At 33.5% G+C, this 14,126-nt stretch overlaps 1 protein-coding gene across 32 annotated transcripts in view; it reads right to left on the minus strand.

Annotated features, from left to right (window-relative positions):
* ADGRL3 (adhesion G protein-coupled receptor L3) overlaps positions 1-14,126 on the minus strand; it is a gene marked incomplete at both ends in the record, with an annotated part of 570,571 nt that overhangs the window by 396,900 nt on the left and 159,545 nt on the right. For 31 of the 32 annotated variants that reach the window (XM_080697690.1, XM_080697685.1, XM_080697686.1 and 28 more), the window contains one exon: positions 10,391-10,500. The exons of the other annotated variant lie outside the window; for it this stretch is intronic. In XM_080697690.1, coding sequence (XP_080553816.1) covers positions 10,391-10,500 — 110 coding nt within the window. The remainder of the gene's footprint in view (positions 1-10,390; positions 10,501-14,126) is intronic. 32 annotated transcript variants of the gene reach the window in all.

The raw sequence follows: 14,126 nt of genomic DNA on the forward strand, positions 1-14,126 counted from the left end.
TTTGAGAATACCATAATTTTATAATGCCTGGTGATCATCCAATTCAGTGGGGCAAGTTGGCAGCCTTCCATTATTCCAAGTGTCAGGCCAGGATGGTACTGATTGTCAGAAGACACTGAAAAACCAGCGGGATAGAGCAGGCAGAGTGAGCTGAGTAGTGATACACTGAGGGTTTCCAATGTGGCTACCACTGCACAACGCGTTTTACAGATATTTTATTTAGACAGAAACTCTTCTAATTCATTCCCACCATCATTTCCGAGGTAAAATGACTCATTCATGCAATAGTAAAACAACTTCACTAGAGCACAGCAGTATCTGGCAAAGCCAGACTGTAAATTCAATTCTATGTGATTTTAAGGCTCTCGCACTTTAAGAGTAAGTTAAACCCTCTGGTGCTGGAGAGAACTTAGTGAGTCAAAGGTATAGAAATCTGGCAGTGCTGATGTTAGAAATATGTATTTGTCATAGGGATTTATTACTTTTTTTCTTATGCCACGTACTGTTCTATTCTGCATTAGTTTCTGGGCTAGTTGAGGTAGAAGAGCAATTAGTACAGAAAGTATAATTGTTATGTGTTGTATTAAGAACTAAAGGTATTGCTTCCTTCTCAGGCTTTGATTCTATATTGATATGGTTACTTAGACGATGATAAAATGAGTAGATTGTGGGTTCTTGGAAGTTAAGAATCAGTCACATTTATGCTAATGAGGGCATTTGAACTTTGTAGAAACTTAGATAACTAAGTTTCAGGTGTTGGCAAAACTAAATTTATATTCACAGAGCAAACATGGAAGTCTGTAAATATGGATTTAATTCAAATACTATAACATATTATGAGAAATTCCTGTCTTTTGAAAGATAAAAGAAAATTAAGTGGAAACTAGTATATTTATTCATTGCATTAATATGTCTATTATGTTTACAGCCAACTCCTTTTACCTATTCACTGCCTTACATATGGTATTTAAATGTAATGTTATAAAACTGAATTTACTAAGTACTAACTTCACTTCCGTTTAATATATTTACAAAGAAAGGTTATATTAGTTTTAGAAGAAAATGTACTGCTACCATAGATTTCATTACCTACTGATTACCTGGGATTACAAGCGTGCACCACCATGCCCAGCTAGGAGTGGGGTTTTCCACTAATGTAGCGTTCAGAAAGATTCAGATATTGAAGTGTCATATTTTCAAACTGAAATACTCAAACCAAAAAAATATTTTCAGCACAAATATTATGTGATTTAAAATATTCGCTTCATGTTTTCACTACTTTTTTCCCCCAAAATGCAGTATAATTTAAAAACAAAATAATTTGGCCTCATGTGTTTATATGTTTATGTTAATCAATTTGAGAACCTCGTAAAAGTTCCTTTGAATTAAATTTAAGTGCATAAGCTCTATAACTTTACTATCTGAAATAGAGCAAAATGAGTGCAGTTAAGTTAATCTCTCAAACTTTTATTTATCCTATAATAAAATTTTGCTTCCTAAACCAAATATTTTCCTGACTCTGATAATCAAATCCATTCAATTTAAATTCCCTCAATCCATCTTTCTTCCTTACTAATTAGGATCTATATGTATATTTACATATTGTTAATCTACTGTAAATCTATTAAATGATGATAGCACCTAATGTTTGGTTTATCTGATATAAGTTTACCTTCTTGTTATGGTAGAATAATGCAACATATTATACAATAAATATTTCAAAGGAAATGTTTTTTTCAATTTGGTTCCACAAACTTTTTTTTTTTTTTGGTGGTACTGGGGTTCCTGGAAACTCTTCTACCTCCGGGCTACACTCCCAGACCTATTTTTATATAGTTTTTCATTTGAAAACAGGGTCTCTTAAGCCAGCGCGGCTGGCTTCGAACCTGCGCGATCCTCCTGTCTCCACCTCCCAAGAGTGGGGATTACAAGCGTGTGCCACCATGCCCGGCCCACAAACATATTTTGATTCTCAATAAATTCTAGGAACTTTAAAGAAACTACTGCTTCATTATTTATGGTAGCAGTTGGATTTAACTGCTGGTTAATTGCTCTCCCAGTGCTGCTCCATCTGAACAGGAGTGCAGCTTTGCTGCCTTTCCATTGGTGATGAGAACAGGCAGGCCTCTTCCCCATCTCAAGGTCTGCTTTCAACATTCTTGACTAGGTTTTTTTTTTGTTTTGTTTTATTTTTTTTTATGTACTAGGGATTCAACTCAGGGGCATTCTACCTCCAAACTATACGCCCAGCCCTCCTTTTAGTTTTTTTTTTTTTTTTAAATGTTGGAACAGGGTCTTCCTAAGTTTGAGGCTGACCTTGATCCTGTGATCCTCCTCTCTCAGCCTCCCATGTACTGGGATTAGAGGTGTTCACCACCATGCCCAGCTTTCCCTAGGCTTCTTGCCCATTTTCTTCTCATTCTGTAGATCTCACATATCCTCCCTTCAAAGGAGCCTTTCATCGCACCTTATGTAAGCTGGCCTCTTCCTTCTTTTCTATAAAAACATCAATATTCCTTTTCTTTTTGCCTTTTATCATGAACTTTTGTTACATCATCTGTTGGTTCCTGTGACCTGTATTCACTTTGTCAACGAGGCTACCATCTACACTGGGGTTAGCACAGTGGCACTGGGCAGCTCTGTTAGAATTATGCTTTTACATCCATGTGAACCCAAACTCTGGAGCAATAGTTCCTAATTTAGTATGTTCCATAGCCAGGAAACATACTAAATGATTAAAGCGAACCAGATATAGTACACTGAATACTGAAGCAAAGGAAAGCAACACAGATCCTGTCTGATGGGGGCAGTGGTGCCTCAGCTCACCCCTACTGACGCCCAAAGGAAACGCCAAGTCCTGTGCTGCCTTAGCCTTAAAGTCAAATCTGGCTTGTCGGTGTTTGGTGTTTGGGAGGACTAAGGAATCCTTTGAACTGGCCTACCACTACTAACCTACTGTCTTTGTTTAAAAATGTACAAAGGGATCTGATCCTTTCTGGTCACATACAGGCCCTCTGCCAACCCCACTCCTCTTCCTTGGAAACAGCCATGCTGGGTTTCGTGCAGCCATGATGTCTCTGCTAGATCATAATAGGAATTATGGTAGATGGATCAGACTTGGTAAAGGTCCACTAGGTCTTGGTCTCTAGACTACTGGACCTTATTATTTTGGACGACTGGTTGTTCATTTCTTTTCCATTTGAGTCTGGAACTAATACTTGATATTTTCCTATTAGTCTGTCCCCTTTTAAGTTTAAACCAGCCAAAGCTGTGTTATGCAGATGTGCAAACGGATGTTTCTTATAAATGTGCCAGATAATTACACTGAGAAACGCTTTATTGTCTTCTCCATTTTGGACACTGTAATGGGTATTAGTTTTCAGAGAAATCACAGAATGGGAAACCACAGGGAAGTCCAGGATTTCTATCTGGCCCATCTCTGGGTTCATCTCCAGTCCTTCTTGTATTGCACATTTTATGTGAAAATAAAAATGCCTGGGTTTTATATTCACAATATAATTTATTATTTTGCATTTTCTCCTCTGTTCAAAATCATTGCTCTTTTCTCAGAAAAGTCTATTCATTCTTTCTCACTTACCTCCTAGATTAATCGTGTCTAGAGCAGCTTCCTGGAAGATACCTATTCCACTCTAGTCAAGCATCAGAGACGTTAGATCAGTGTTCCTTCTCTGCACATTGCTAATAGAGATGCCAATATGCTTGCTTGTAACCCTGGAGTCTTGTTGAATTCCCTGAGGACATCATCTTTATCTTAACTTTCTACCCCCCAATGTTCAGCTTAATGCTGAGTATACAATAGATACTCAAAAGCAGCTGATTGATAGAAGGAAGAAAAGAGAAAGGTTCCACAAGCAAGTAGGAATAATCTAGGTGAGAATAACTTCCATGTACATAAAAAGTAGCTTGTCAGAGGTAAGAGGGACTTTAGGATTAGCATATTTCACCTATATTTCATCTGATGATGAAAACTGCTCTGAGTATCTATTTCTGTAATATTACAGTTCCAGTTAAATATGAATTACTGATCCATATGTAAAAATTTATGGAGTATCCTATTTATGGAAGATCCTATTTCAAAATAAAAATAAAATAGGGCTGGGGAAATAGCTCAAAGGTAGAATGCCCCTGGGTTCAATCCCCAGGTCCACAAAAATAAAATAATAAATAAATATTCTAAAAAATAATATTTATATAACTCACACTTGTAGAAGAGTAATGTGTGTGTGTGTGTGTGTGTGTGGTACTAGGGTTCCTGGAAACCCTTCTACCTCCGAGCTACACTCCCAGACCTATTTTTTTTTTATACTTTTTTAAGCCAGTGCGGCTGGCTTCAAACCTGCACAATTCTCCTGTCTCTGCCTCCCAAGTACTGAGATTAAAAGCGTGCGCCACCACGCCCGGCTGAAGAGTAATTTTTAAATGAGAGAAAATAGTTGCTATAAGGATGTATATAAAAAGAAAATAAAAAATACTGTGCCAAAATTATCATTTATCAATAAAAATTACCATAATTACCAAAAATTTGAAGAAAATTAATAAAATTTTTAGTTTTGTAATAGATCTCAGTTTGAATTAACATGGTCTTGTTTACAGATAAGACTTTCTTGTGTTCATCATTCTTACAATGGACATAATACTTTTGGAGGAGTCAAATTTCTTTTTCTATTAATCATTTAGTACATACTTATTGAATGCTTCTTGTATGTCTGAAGTTGGAACAAAAAGCCAAGGCAAAGGAGAGTAAATATATCTTGATATTTTTTGTAATTTTTAAAAATTAAAATATCAGTAAATTTTAGTAAAGTTTAAAAATTCAATTCTTTATATAATAGTAACCAGACTATGGTCACATTAAAATATACACATATTCCTATATTATGTTCAAAAATATATTTAATAACTTAACTAATTAAAGACCTGGTTTTAAATGCTAAAAGTATAGTATGTTTTTCTTAGGGTAAAAAAGACAAAACTAAAAAAATATACACAATTATTGGTAAATTTTAATTTTCCAATAATGCTCATTTTTTCATGCCTTTTCATAAAGACAATGACCTGCATAACTATTCAGATGGCTAATGCTTAAGTATTATAAGATTGGTTTAATCACTCATTTTCTTGTAGCTCTCCAAATTGTGTACTCCTCCCTTTAGTTTCTTAAGAAAATCCACCATAAGAAGGGATTGCTAGAATAAGAAATATGTGCTTTGTATTTTTGAAAAGGAGAATCAAGGAATTAAAGAGAAAACCTGGATTTCAAGGGAAGACGAGCACTTTTGGAGGGTAATGTGCGTGAAATTGTATGCCTTGGAAGAAACACAACTTGTCAGCAGGATACAAAGTAAGGTTTCTTTGCGCAGAATATTTTAAGTAGGTGGTTAGTTGTTTTATTGTATTCTTACTCACACAAGTCATTCCTCTAACCTGGCTGAATGAAGGCAGCTCTACTAGAAGGTGCCGTGATTTCAAGCTCAAATCAGGTCAGAAGGGGTGGGGGCTGAGTGGGAAGAAAGAAAATGAAAGAACAAAAAATACAGCCTAGTAAATAGTGAGGTTTAACCTCTTAAATATGTGGGTCATCTCCTGGGAAGAAAACATTCACTAAGGAGGAAAATCAAACCTTAAAAGAAAATGCAGAGCTATAAAAGTCACACTAGAACTGAGGTGTGACAGAGACAGAAAAACGTATCCACTGATCTGTTCTGAATTTTGTTAGAAACAGGGTATCTGGGAACAAAGACAAGAAAATAGAGGACAAAAGTAAGATGGTAAGACCTGGGAAAGATTAAATAAAAATTAGTCATTCTGAAAACAATGGGTACAGGAAAGCCAAAGAAGGCAGTCTCACTAAACCATTTATAATAGCTAATTTTTCTTTCTTGTCTGTAGGTATCCTTAAAAGCAAGAAATATCATTTGAATCATTCAAAGTAAATTTCTTCTATGATTGCCATTGTTCAATTATGTGCATATTTACTGACTCCTACAATTTTGTGCAATTTTTTTTATTGTTGTTGTTAAACTGGGGATGTAATTCAGTGTTAGGCATTCAACAAACATGGGTGAGGTCTTGGGTTCCAAGCCCAGAACTGCACAAAAGAAAAAATAAATTAGTTGTAAGCTTACTTGGATATTTGCTTATCTTATGTAATACAATCAACATTTCTTTGAAATTTTGTATCTATTACCTCTAATATGCTTCATTATTATTGATATACTTTCCCTAAATGTTTTATGTCGTAATTTTCTAACAAAAATAATCTCACCTTAAAAAATCAATTTTGCTGGGGAAACACATGTGAAAAACATGTATGAAGAAGGAAAACATCAAGCCACACATGGTGGCTCATGCTTGCAATCTTAGTACTTGGGAGACTAAGAGAGGAGGATCACAGGTTCAAAGCCAACCTCAATAACTTAGGGAGACCCTCTGCAACTTAGTGAGACACTGTTTCAAAAGAAAAGGAAGGAAGGAAGGAAGGAAGGAAGGAAGGAAGGAAGGAAGGGAGAAAGAAAGAAAGAAAGAAAGAAAGAAAGAAAGAAAGAAAGAAAGAAAGAAAGAAAGAAAGAAAAAAAGAAAGAGAGAGAGAAAGAAAGAAAGAAAGAAGGAAGGAAAAAAGAAGAATAAAAAGAAAGAACAAAAGGGTGGGTGGGGGGCATGTAGCTCAAGGGTAGAATGCCCTGTGTTTATTCCTAAGTACTCTGCTCTACAATCAATAATAATATTTCTTGAATATTAGAAAAGCATTTAAAAGTACTAAGTATATTTTAGTTATGTGTCACTTAATGATGGTGATCTTTTTTGAGCTCTGCTTCATTAGGTGATTTTTGTCTTCATACGAACATCTCTGAATGTACTTACACAGATCTAGATTTTATAGCCCACTACACTCCAAGGCTATATGAGTAGTTTATTGCTCCCAGGCTACTAACCTGCAGCACATTATTGTATTGAATACTGTAGGCAATTGTAGCAAAATAATTTTTGTATGTATAAACGTATCTACACATAGAAAAGATACAATAAAATATTATACAATAGAAAGATTTTAGTTCTATTATGATCTTACAGGACATTTGCCATACATGCAGTAATTCACCAAAATATCATATTGTGGCACAAAAATGTACATATACACCAATTTGTGGTCTAAAATAAAAAAAGTAAAAATAATGTTATTGTATTGCATAATAAACCAAATATAATATGGGATTTTAGTTGTTTAATGAGAAGAATTTCAAATATAAATATGAGCTTCTAAAGTATGAAATGTGCCTTATGTCAATGCAATAGAGCTCATTGATCAAAAATCATAAACATATCATTAACTACAGGATTTTTTTCTAATACAAATAATTAAAAACATCTTGACTTGTTATATAGGTAATAATTTTAATCGGCAAAATTAGTTTTCAGAAAGTATTGGGAGAATGTGCTCACAGTGATCCAACTGCTTTAAATAATGTAACACAAACACCTTAATAATAAATAGCTAAGGGACTAAGAAAAAACATACCTGGGCACTGGAGGCACTTGTGATCACCATGTGCCATTACTGTACTGATGAAAATTATGAGTTAAATAGTGAACAAGATTAAGTAACTGATGAAAATACAAAGGAGAAGATCTATGGTGAGAAACAGCTGGTCCTTAAGAACGCTCAGTGAAGGCAAAGTCTCGGTTCTGTCATTTTCTCAAAAGTCTGCATTTGGCCAGGTATGGCAATGCACACCCAGATCCCAGTACTTGGAAGGCTGAAACAAAAGGATTACAGGTTCGAGGCCAGTCTTAGCAACTTGGCAAGATGCTCGGCAGTTTAGTGAGACTGTTTCAAAATGGGGAAAAAAAAAGTCTGGGGGGTGTTGCTAGAGATAGAGTGCCTCTGGGTTCAATCCATAAATAAATAAGTAAAAAAACAAAAAAACAAATAAATATTCTCACTTTACATAATACATTAACACAACCTGCTGAGCTTCTCTTTCCTCTTCAGTGAAATGATGGCGCTCATACCTGTTGGAAAGAACTCTGTGAAATGAATAAAATAAGGCGTGTATGTGGTGAGGGTCAATAAACGAGAGGGATTTAAATGAGTGTCTTTTCAGCACTGGAAAATTGTGCATTTTTTGTTTAAGAAAAGAAAACAGCTGGGTGTTGACCTGAACCAGGATTTATTAATAGATCAGGGAAAGTCTCAGAGGGAGGTCTAGATAATTTTAAAAGCTTACCCATGCTAAAGAACCTAGTCTGTTTGTTAAGTAATGAGACTATATTCTAAACCCATGCTGGCTGATGTCTGCTGTCTCTCTACTAAATTTCAATTCACCTTGCCAATGAGTCATGATAGATTATTTTATGGTTGATATTTTTTATAACCACTTTTAAAAGAATCATGTTAAGTTTACCATATGAATTCCAATTCTTCATCATATTTTTAACTAAAACATACTGAAAATAACTTAAACAAGCATGAGCATAGTCTATGGTATGAAATAAACCTATGTGTGAAGTAGCTCCTGTATACACCTAAGTTTATAATTCTTACTTATAGTGAAACAATGAAACAATGAGATAAATATTGTAATACAATAAAAAAAACCATACTTTAGGGGAGTCAGCAAAGTTTCATATTATCAGAAGCCTCAAAATAAAGGATATTAAAGAATCAAATTGCCCATTTCTGGAAATTTAGGAGAGAAAGGAAATCAGTTGTAAACCATGATACTTTTATGCAAAGTGCTTATTTATATAGATGTGGTTTACATAGAAGATATTTAAGAATGAGTCTGGCAAAAGATTTTGAGTAATAATTCTTAAAGAAATTCAAATAAAATGAAGAAAATTAAAGAGAAAGCTGTGACAGTTTTTACTTTTAAAAATTATGATGAAATCTACAACCTGCCATTTCAGTTCTGCTTTCATGTTTCAAAAAGTGAAAATAAAAAATACGAATGTAAGTTTTCTAAAATTTTCTTTTAAAACAAGATCTAACTTATTGTATATTTTATAAAATGCCTTTCTAAAGCAGGATTCTACACATTTCACGAAGAAAGTGAAACGTAGAATGCAACCCAGTTATAACTTTCCCACTTCCAAGATAGCCTATGAATTTTGTTTCTTTAAAATGTTGCTGGTGAATAAAAAATTGACAGTAGGAGCTTTATATTTCTTCATAGAAGGAACTATAGAGATAACAATGAAAGAAATACAAATGACATTCCAATCAAACCTATATTGATATCATTTCATAATAAAGGTCCATATATGAAACTTTACTAGATACTTTCTCTAATTAATCATGATTAAAATAACACAAAATATAAAATTTTCTCTTGATTGCTTTTATTACCGTTTTAAGTATCAATTCACTTCTCACTGGTCAAATTTCTATTTTTGAAGTATGCACGCTTCAGCACACAAGTAATGTGCCACTTATTTTTTATAACAGTATGAATGAGGCAAGCTTAAAACTATCTTTTGGCACAATGAACCTGCTAATCCCTAGATAGTTTGCTTCTTCTGAAACATCAAAGGAAGTTGGAACCTGGGATTTGTTTATGATCTCAGGTATTTTCATATCTCTGGGATGAGCTGGATATCTAAGATGAGACTATAGAATTTCCCTAGTGATTTTTCACTAAGAAATCCCATGAATAATTAAATAGATCAAATATTTTGAGATGATGAGTCTTCTTTTGGGTAGAAAATTCAGAAAGTGTTCCATTTTAGATAATTTGATTCTTCATTATTCCCAAATAATAAATACATTGCTGGCCTATAACATATATGATAAAAAGAATACAAAGACATATTTCTTGGGGTTGAAAAAATTATACTCCTAAAACTGATTTAGTTCACATAATCCCTGTATTTTATTTTTATAGTCTTTTACATCTGGAGAATAGATTTCTAGTTCTCAAAATATTGATAGTACCCTAAGGGTAGATATAATTGTTTCTATCAAATTCAAAATCACCGACTTGCATATATATATATATATATATATATATATATATATATATATATATATACACACACACACAAACACAGTGTTCACTTAGACCTGAAGGGATGCAGGATTAACATACCACTGCCATAATCTTTTCTAAACATTGTATATTCTTAGATTGAGTGTTAAAATAGTCATTGATTATAGAAATATATTGTCAAAATTAAATACTGCAGGAACATGTAGGTAATCTTTAGTTCTTCCAATGGTGGGGAGGATTAATGATTCTGAAAAATTAAAATCAGTCCACTTTTTTCATTAGATGATTGCATTTATGTTTCCACTGAAAATATTTTATGACTGCATGGCAAACAAAGCTTAATAGCTTGCCTTCTTACGAGAAAAGTACAGGAATATACATACTGTAAGGGACACATTCATACTGCACTTCTAGGTATTTATAGGTTCCTGGGCACGGGTCTGGAAAAACATCAGGACCTGCCACCACTGCGCACTGGGTTCTGTTATTGCATCTGAAATGAACATAAAAGAAAAAAAAAAAGAAACAGTAAATGTATGCCAAGTTAAATTATTATCAACATCAGCATTAACTATATTTTAGTTTGAATTATATAGGTTTAAGTGATATTTTGATTGGGGCAAGGGTTTTAGACTTAGGAAATATTTGTAGTGTACTTTTAGGAAGCTAGACATGAAAATCAATCCATTCCATTTGCTCATATTAACTAATTTTACATTTGGTTGAGTACAGCATGATTTTGACATAGAAGTTAAATATTGCTGAACTAATACAAATTGGTCTGTAGGGTATTGCCAATGTGAGGAGAGGTAAGGAAGATTATTTAATAGGAAAGATCAACTCCTGTTTCAAAAAATACACTTAAAGTATACCCACAGAGTTTCATTAGACAGTTGTAAAATAAATTCACTAATTACATTGCTCTCCATTTAAAAGGCAGTGAAAAGTGGTTTTTAAAAAGCTTTATTCAAGCTTTAAAACAGTAAGAAGTTATAGTAAATAAATATTTTAGTTTTTTATATAAATCAACATAATATTACTGGCTATAAAGCAAAACAATTTTTAAGAATTCTTATGTTTAGCTGGGCTTGGTGATGCGTGCTTGTAATCCCAGTACTTGGGAGGCTGAGAGGAGAGGATTGCAGGTTCATGGCCAGCCTCAGCTACTTATTTACTGAGGTCCTCCACAACTTAATTAGACACTGTTTCAAAATATAAAATAAAAAACAGGGCTGGAGGTATAGCTCCGAGGTAGAATGCCCCTGCCCCATTCAATCTTCAGAAACACACACACACACACACACACACACACACACACACACACACACAATTTCTTATGTTCAGCTGAATAACAATGCTACTTTCACAGATTACAGGTTACAAATATCAATATTCTGCAATTTAAGATAATGTATTTAAATTTACAAAGAAGATAATAAAATATCACTATGGAAACAGAAATATAAATCATTACTTCTGTGGCAATTGGACTAATCAGATTTGCACTTATTTTTAGAGGAAAATCATGTAATGCAATTAATTATTGTTCTGAAAAAGATACCCAAGTTCATAGATGTCTCATTACTGTAAATTTTACTCAAATTCTTTCTAGATTCAACAATTGGTCCAGAAGTATATTTTTATATAGAAAATAATGACTTATCCCACCCATAATCTTGGCACAAAATATATATGATGGGTATACTAGTTGTTCTCTCTTTTATTTTTCTGTTGAGTCACTTCAGGAATGTAATGCAATTTCAGAACTAGACTTTTCTGTTACTTTTAGAGAAATGCTTCATTGCCTGATGCAACCATCTATGTCTCCGAATACTTGAAGTACTTTGACTTAGAGTAAAAAATGTGTTGTGTTTATTCAAGAGTATCATTTGCCAGCCTTAATAAGGATTTTATTTAGTTCCTAAATTAAAATTGATTTATCAGTGAATGTCTTAAGCAGAGAAATATATTCTTATGCTATCAGGGAAAGATTAATAAAGCCACAATAGAAAACTCATCTGGGAAGTCACCATCACAGTTAATCCTGAAGGTCAACAAGTTCTAAAGTTCTGTGTTGATGTAATTTCTAAAGCTGATGATCAGAGAACTCTATACCTTAAATATAAATGTGCCTGTCCTCTCATATGCTGCTACGTTTTGGGATACTGGGGATGGAACCCAGGGATATTTTTACCTCCGAGCTACATCCCAAGCTCTATTTTTTATTCTTTATTTTGAAACAGGGTTTCACTGGGTTGCAAAGGGCCTCCCAAAGTAGCTGAGGCTGGCTGCAAACCCAGATCCTCCTGTCTCTGCCTCCCGAATGATGGGATTACAAGCGTGCGCCATCACACCAGGCTGCAACTTGATATTTTAATGGGCTCATGCTTCTGAAAAATAGTAGTACTTCCTTATTACAAAGAAAACTCAATTGAAGAAGATACCTCAATGTAAATTACATGTTTTTAGCAATTAAACCAATGTAGCTTTCATATTTTGTAGTAATTACATATAGATTATTTATCTATATTTAAAACACTTTAAAAATCAGTTGTGTGGCAAAAATATTAGTCACCACAGTGAGTTTCAAGTATATTGATATTAATCTAAGGTGAGTTAAAAATTACATGGGAAGGAGTTAGAATAAACTTATTACATGAGAAAGGGCTAAATGAGTCATGTGTGCATGTATGCCTCTTCCATCGTGTGCTCTATTAAGATGTATGACCATAATGCACCAATAAAAATTTTAAAAATATTTAAATTATATATGTATAGCCATTATCATCATTGTTTTGTATAAAACTGTACTACTTCATAACATTAGTTTTTTAAATAAATTAACATTTGGTTATTATTTTTATTATTATTTATTTATTTATTTTGAGGTACTGGGGATGGAACCCAGGTGCATTCTACCTCTGAGTTACACCCGCAGCCCTATTTTTTATTCTTTATTTTGAAACAGGGTCTCACTAAGTTACTGGAGTGCCTCACTAAGTAGCTGAGGCTGTCCGCGAACCGCGATCCTCCTGTTTCAGCCTCCCGAATGCTGGGATTATGTGTTCTTTATTTTGAAACAGGGTCTCACTGAGTTGCAGAGGGCCTCAATAGGTAGCACCTGAGGCTGTCTTCCAACAGCAATCCTCCTGTCTCAGCCTCCCAAATGCTGAGATTACAAGAGACCACACCCAGCTTTGATTGCTATTTTTATATAAAATGTTCTTAAAATTAAAGCATATTCACCTTTGAAATATTTTTAAATAAGTTGTAATCATTATATAATTGTTTAAAGACTAGCTACATTTCCTAATTTCCTGTTACTGTGAGTCAAAATGAAGTTAAATATAATATCTAATCAAAGATTTTAGAACAATTTACCTCCTAAAACCACCTTTATAGTTATTCCAAGACTGTCAAAAGTAAAATCACTCTAAAATCCTGTAGATAAGAAAAGTGAAATAACATATTCTAATGTTCTCATGTGCTTGAAATGCAGGTGCTTCACTGTTTACTTTTAATATAAGTATGAATTAAAAATGATTCTCAATATTCAATATTAAAGTTTTTAAACCCACAATAAAGAATGAGAAAAACTATAATAACATATTCAAATACAACCCAATCCACTAATACAGAGAAAGCAGCATAATCTTATGAAAGTATTGCAAAGATTACTTATAATGATACATTTTTAAGTATTTTTTACATGAGCAATTTTCTGTGAAAAACGCTGTTAAACCAACATCATGTCACTAAAAGGTGACACTGATAAGTACCAGATAGGGGTCTCATTAAACCTCTTGAACTTCAGTATTCACAAACATAGTATGGGGGCCGAAAAAATAAAGCACAATATGTATGCATGGGTATATTTTTGGTTGTTGTCATTATTATTATTATTATTATTAGTCATTTGTTTCGGATTGGTTAGTAACACTTCATTAGAGAGAGACTGAGTCCGTGTGAAAGTACAACACAAAAATAGTGATACACTAAAAGAGCACAAATCCTTTGGATTGAGAATAAAAAAAAGTAGAAAACATTTCATTTAACAAATAAATGACAAACACAAACAAAAAGCCCCAACCTTAAGTCTTTTGTTTCAATCCAAACTAC

Source organism: Muscardinus avellanarius (genome assembly GCF_963383645.1).
Source record: "Muscardinus avellanarius genome assembly, chromosome: 6".
NCBI lineage: Eukaryota > Metazoa > Chordata > Mammalia > Rodentia > Gliridae > Muscardinus > Muscardinus avellanarius.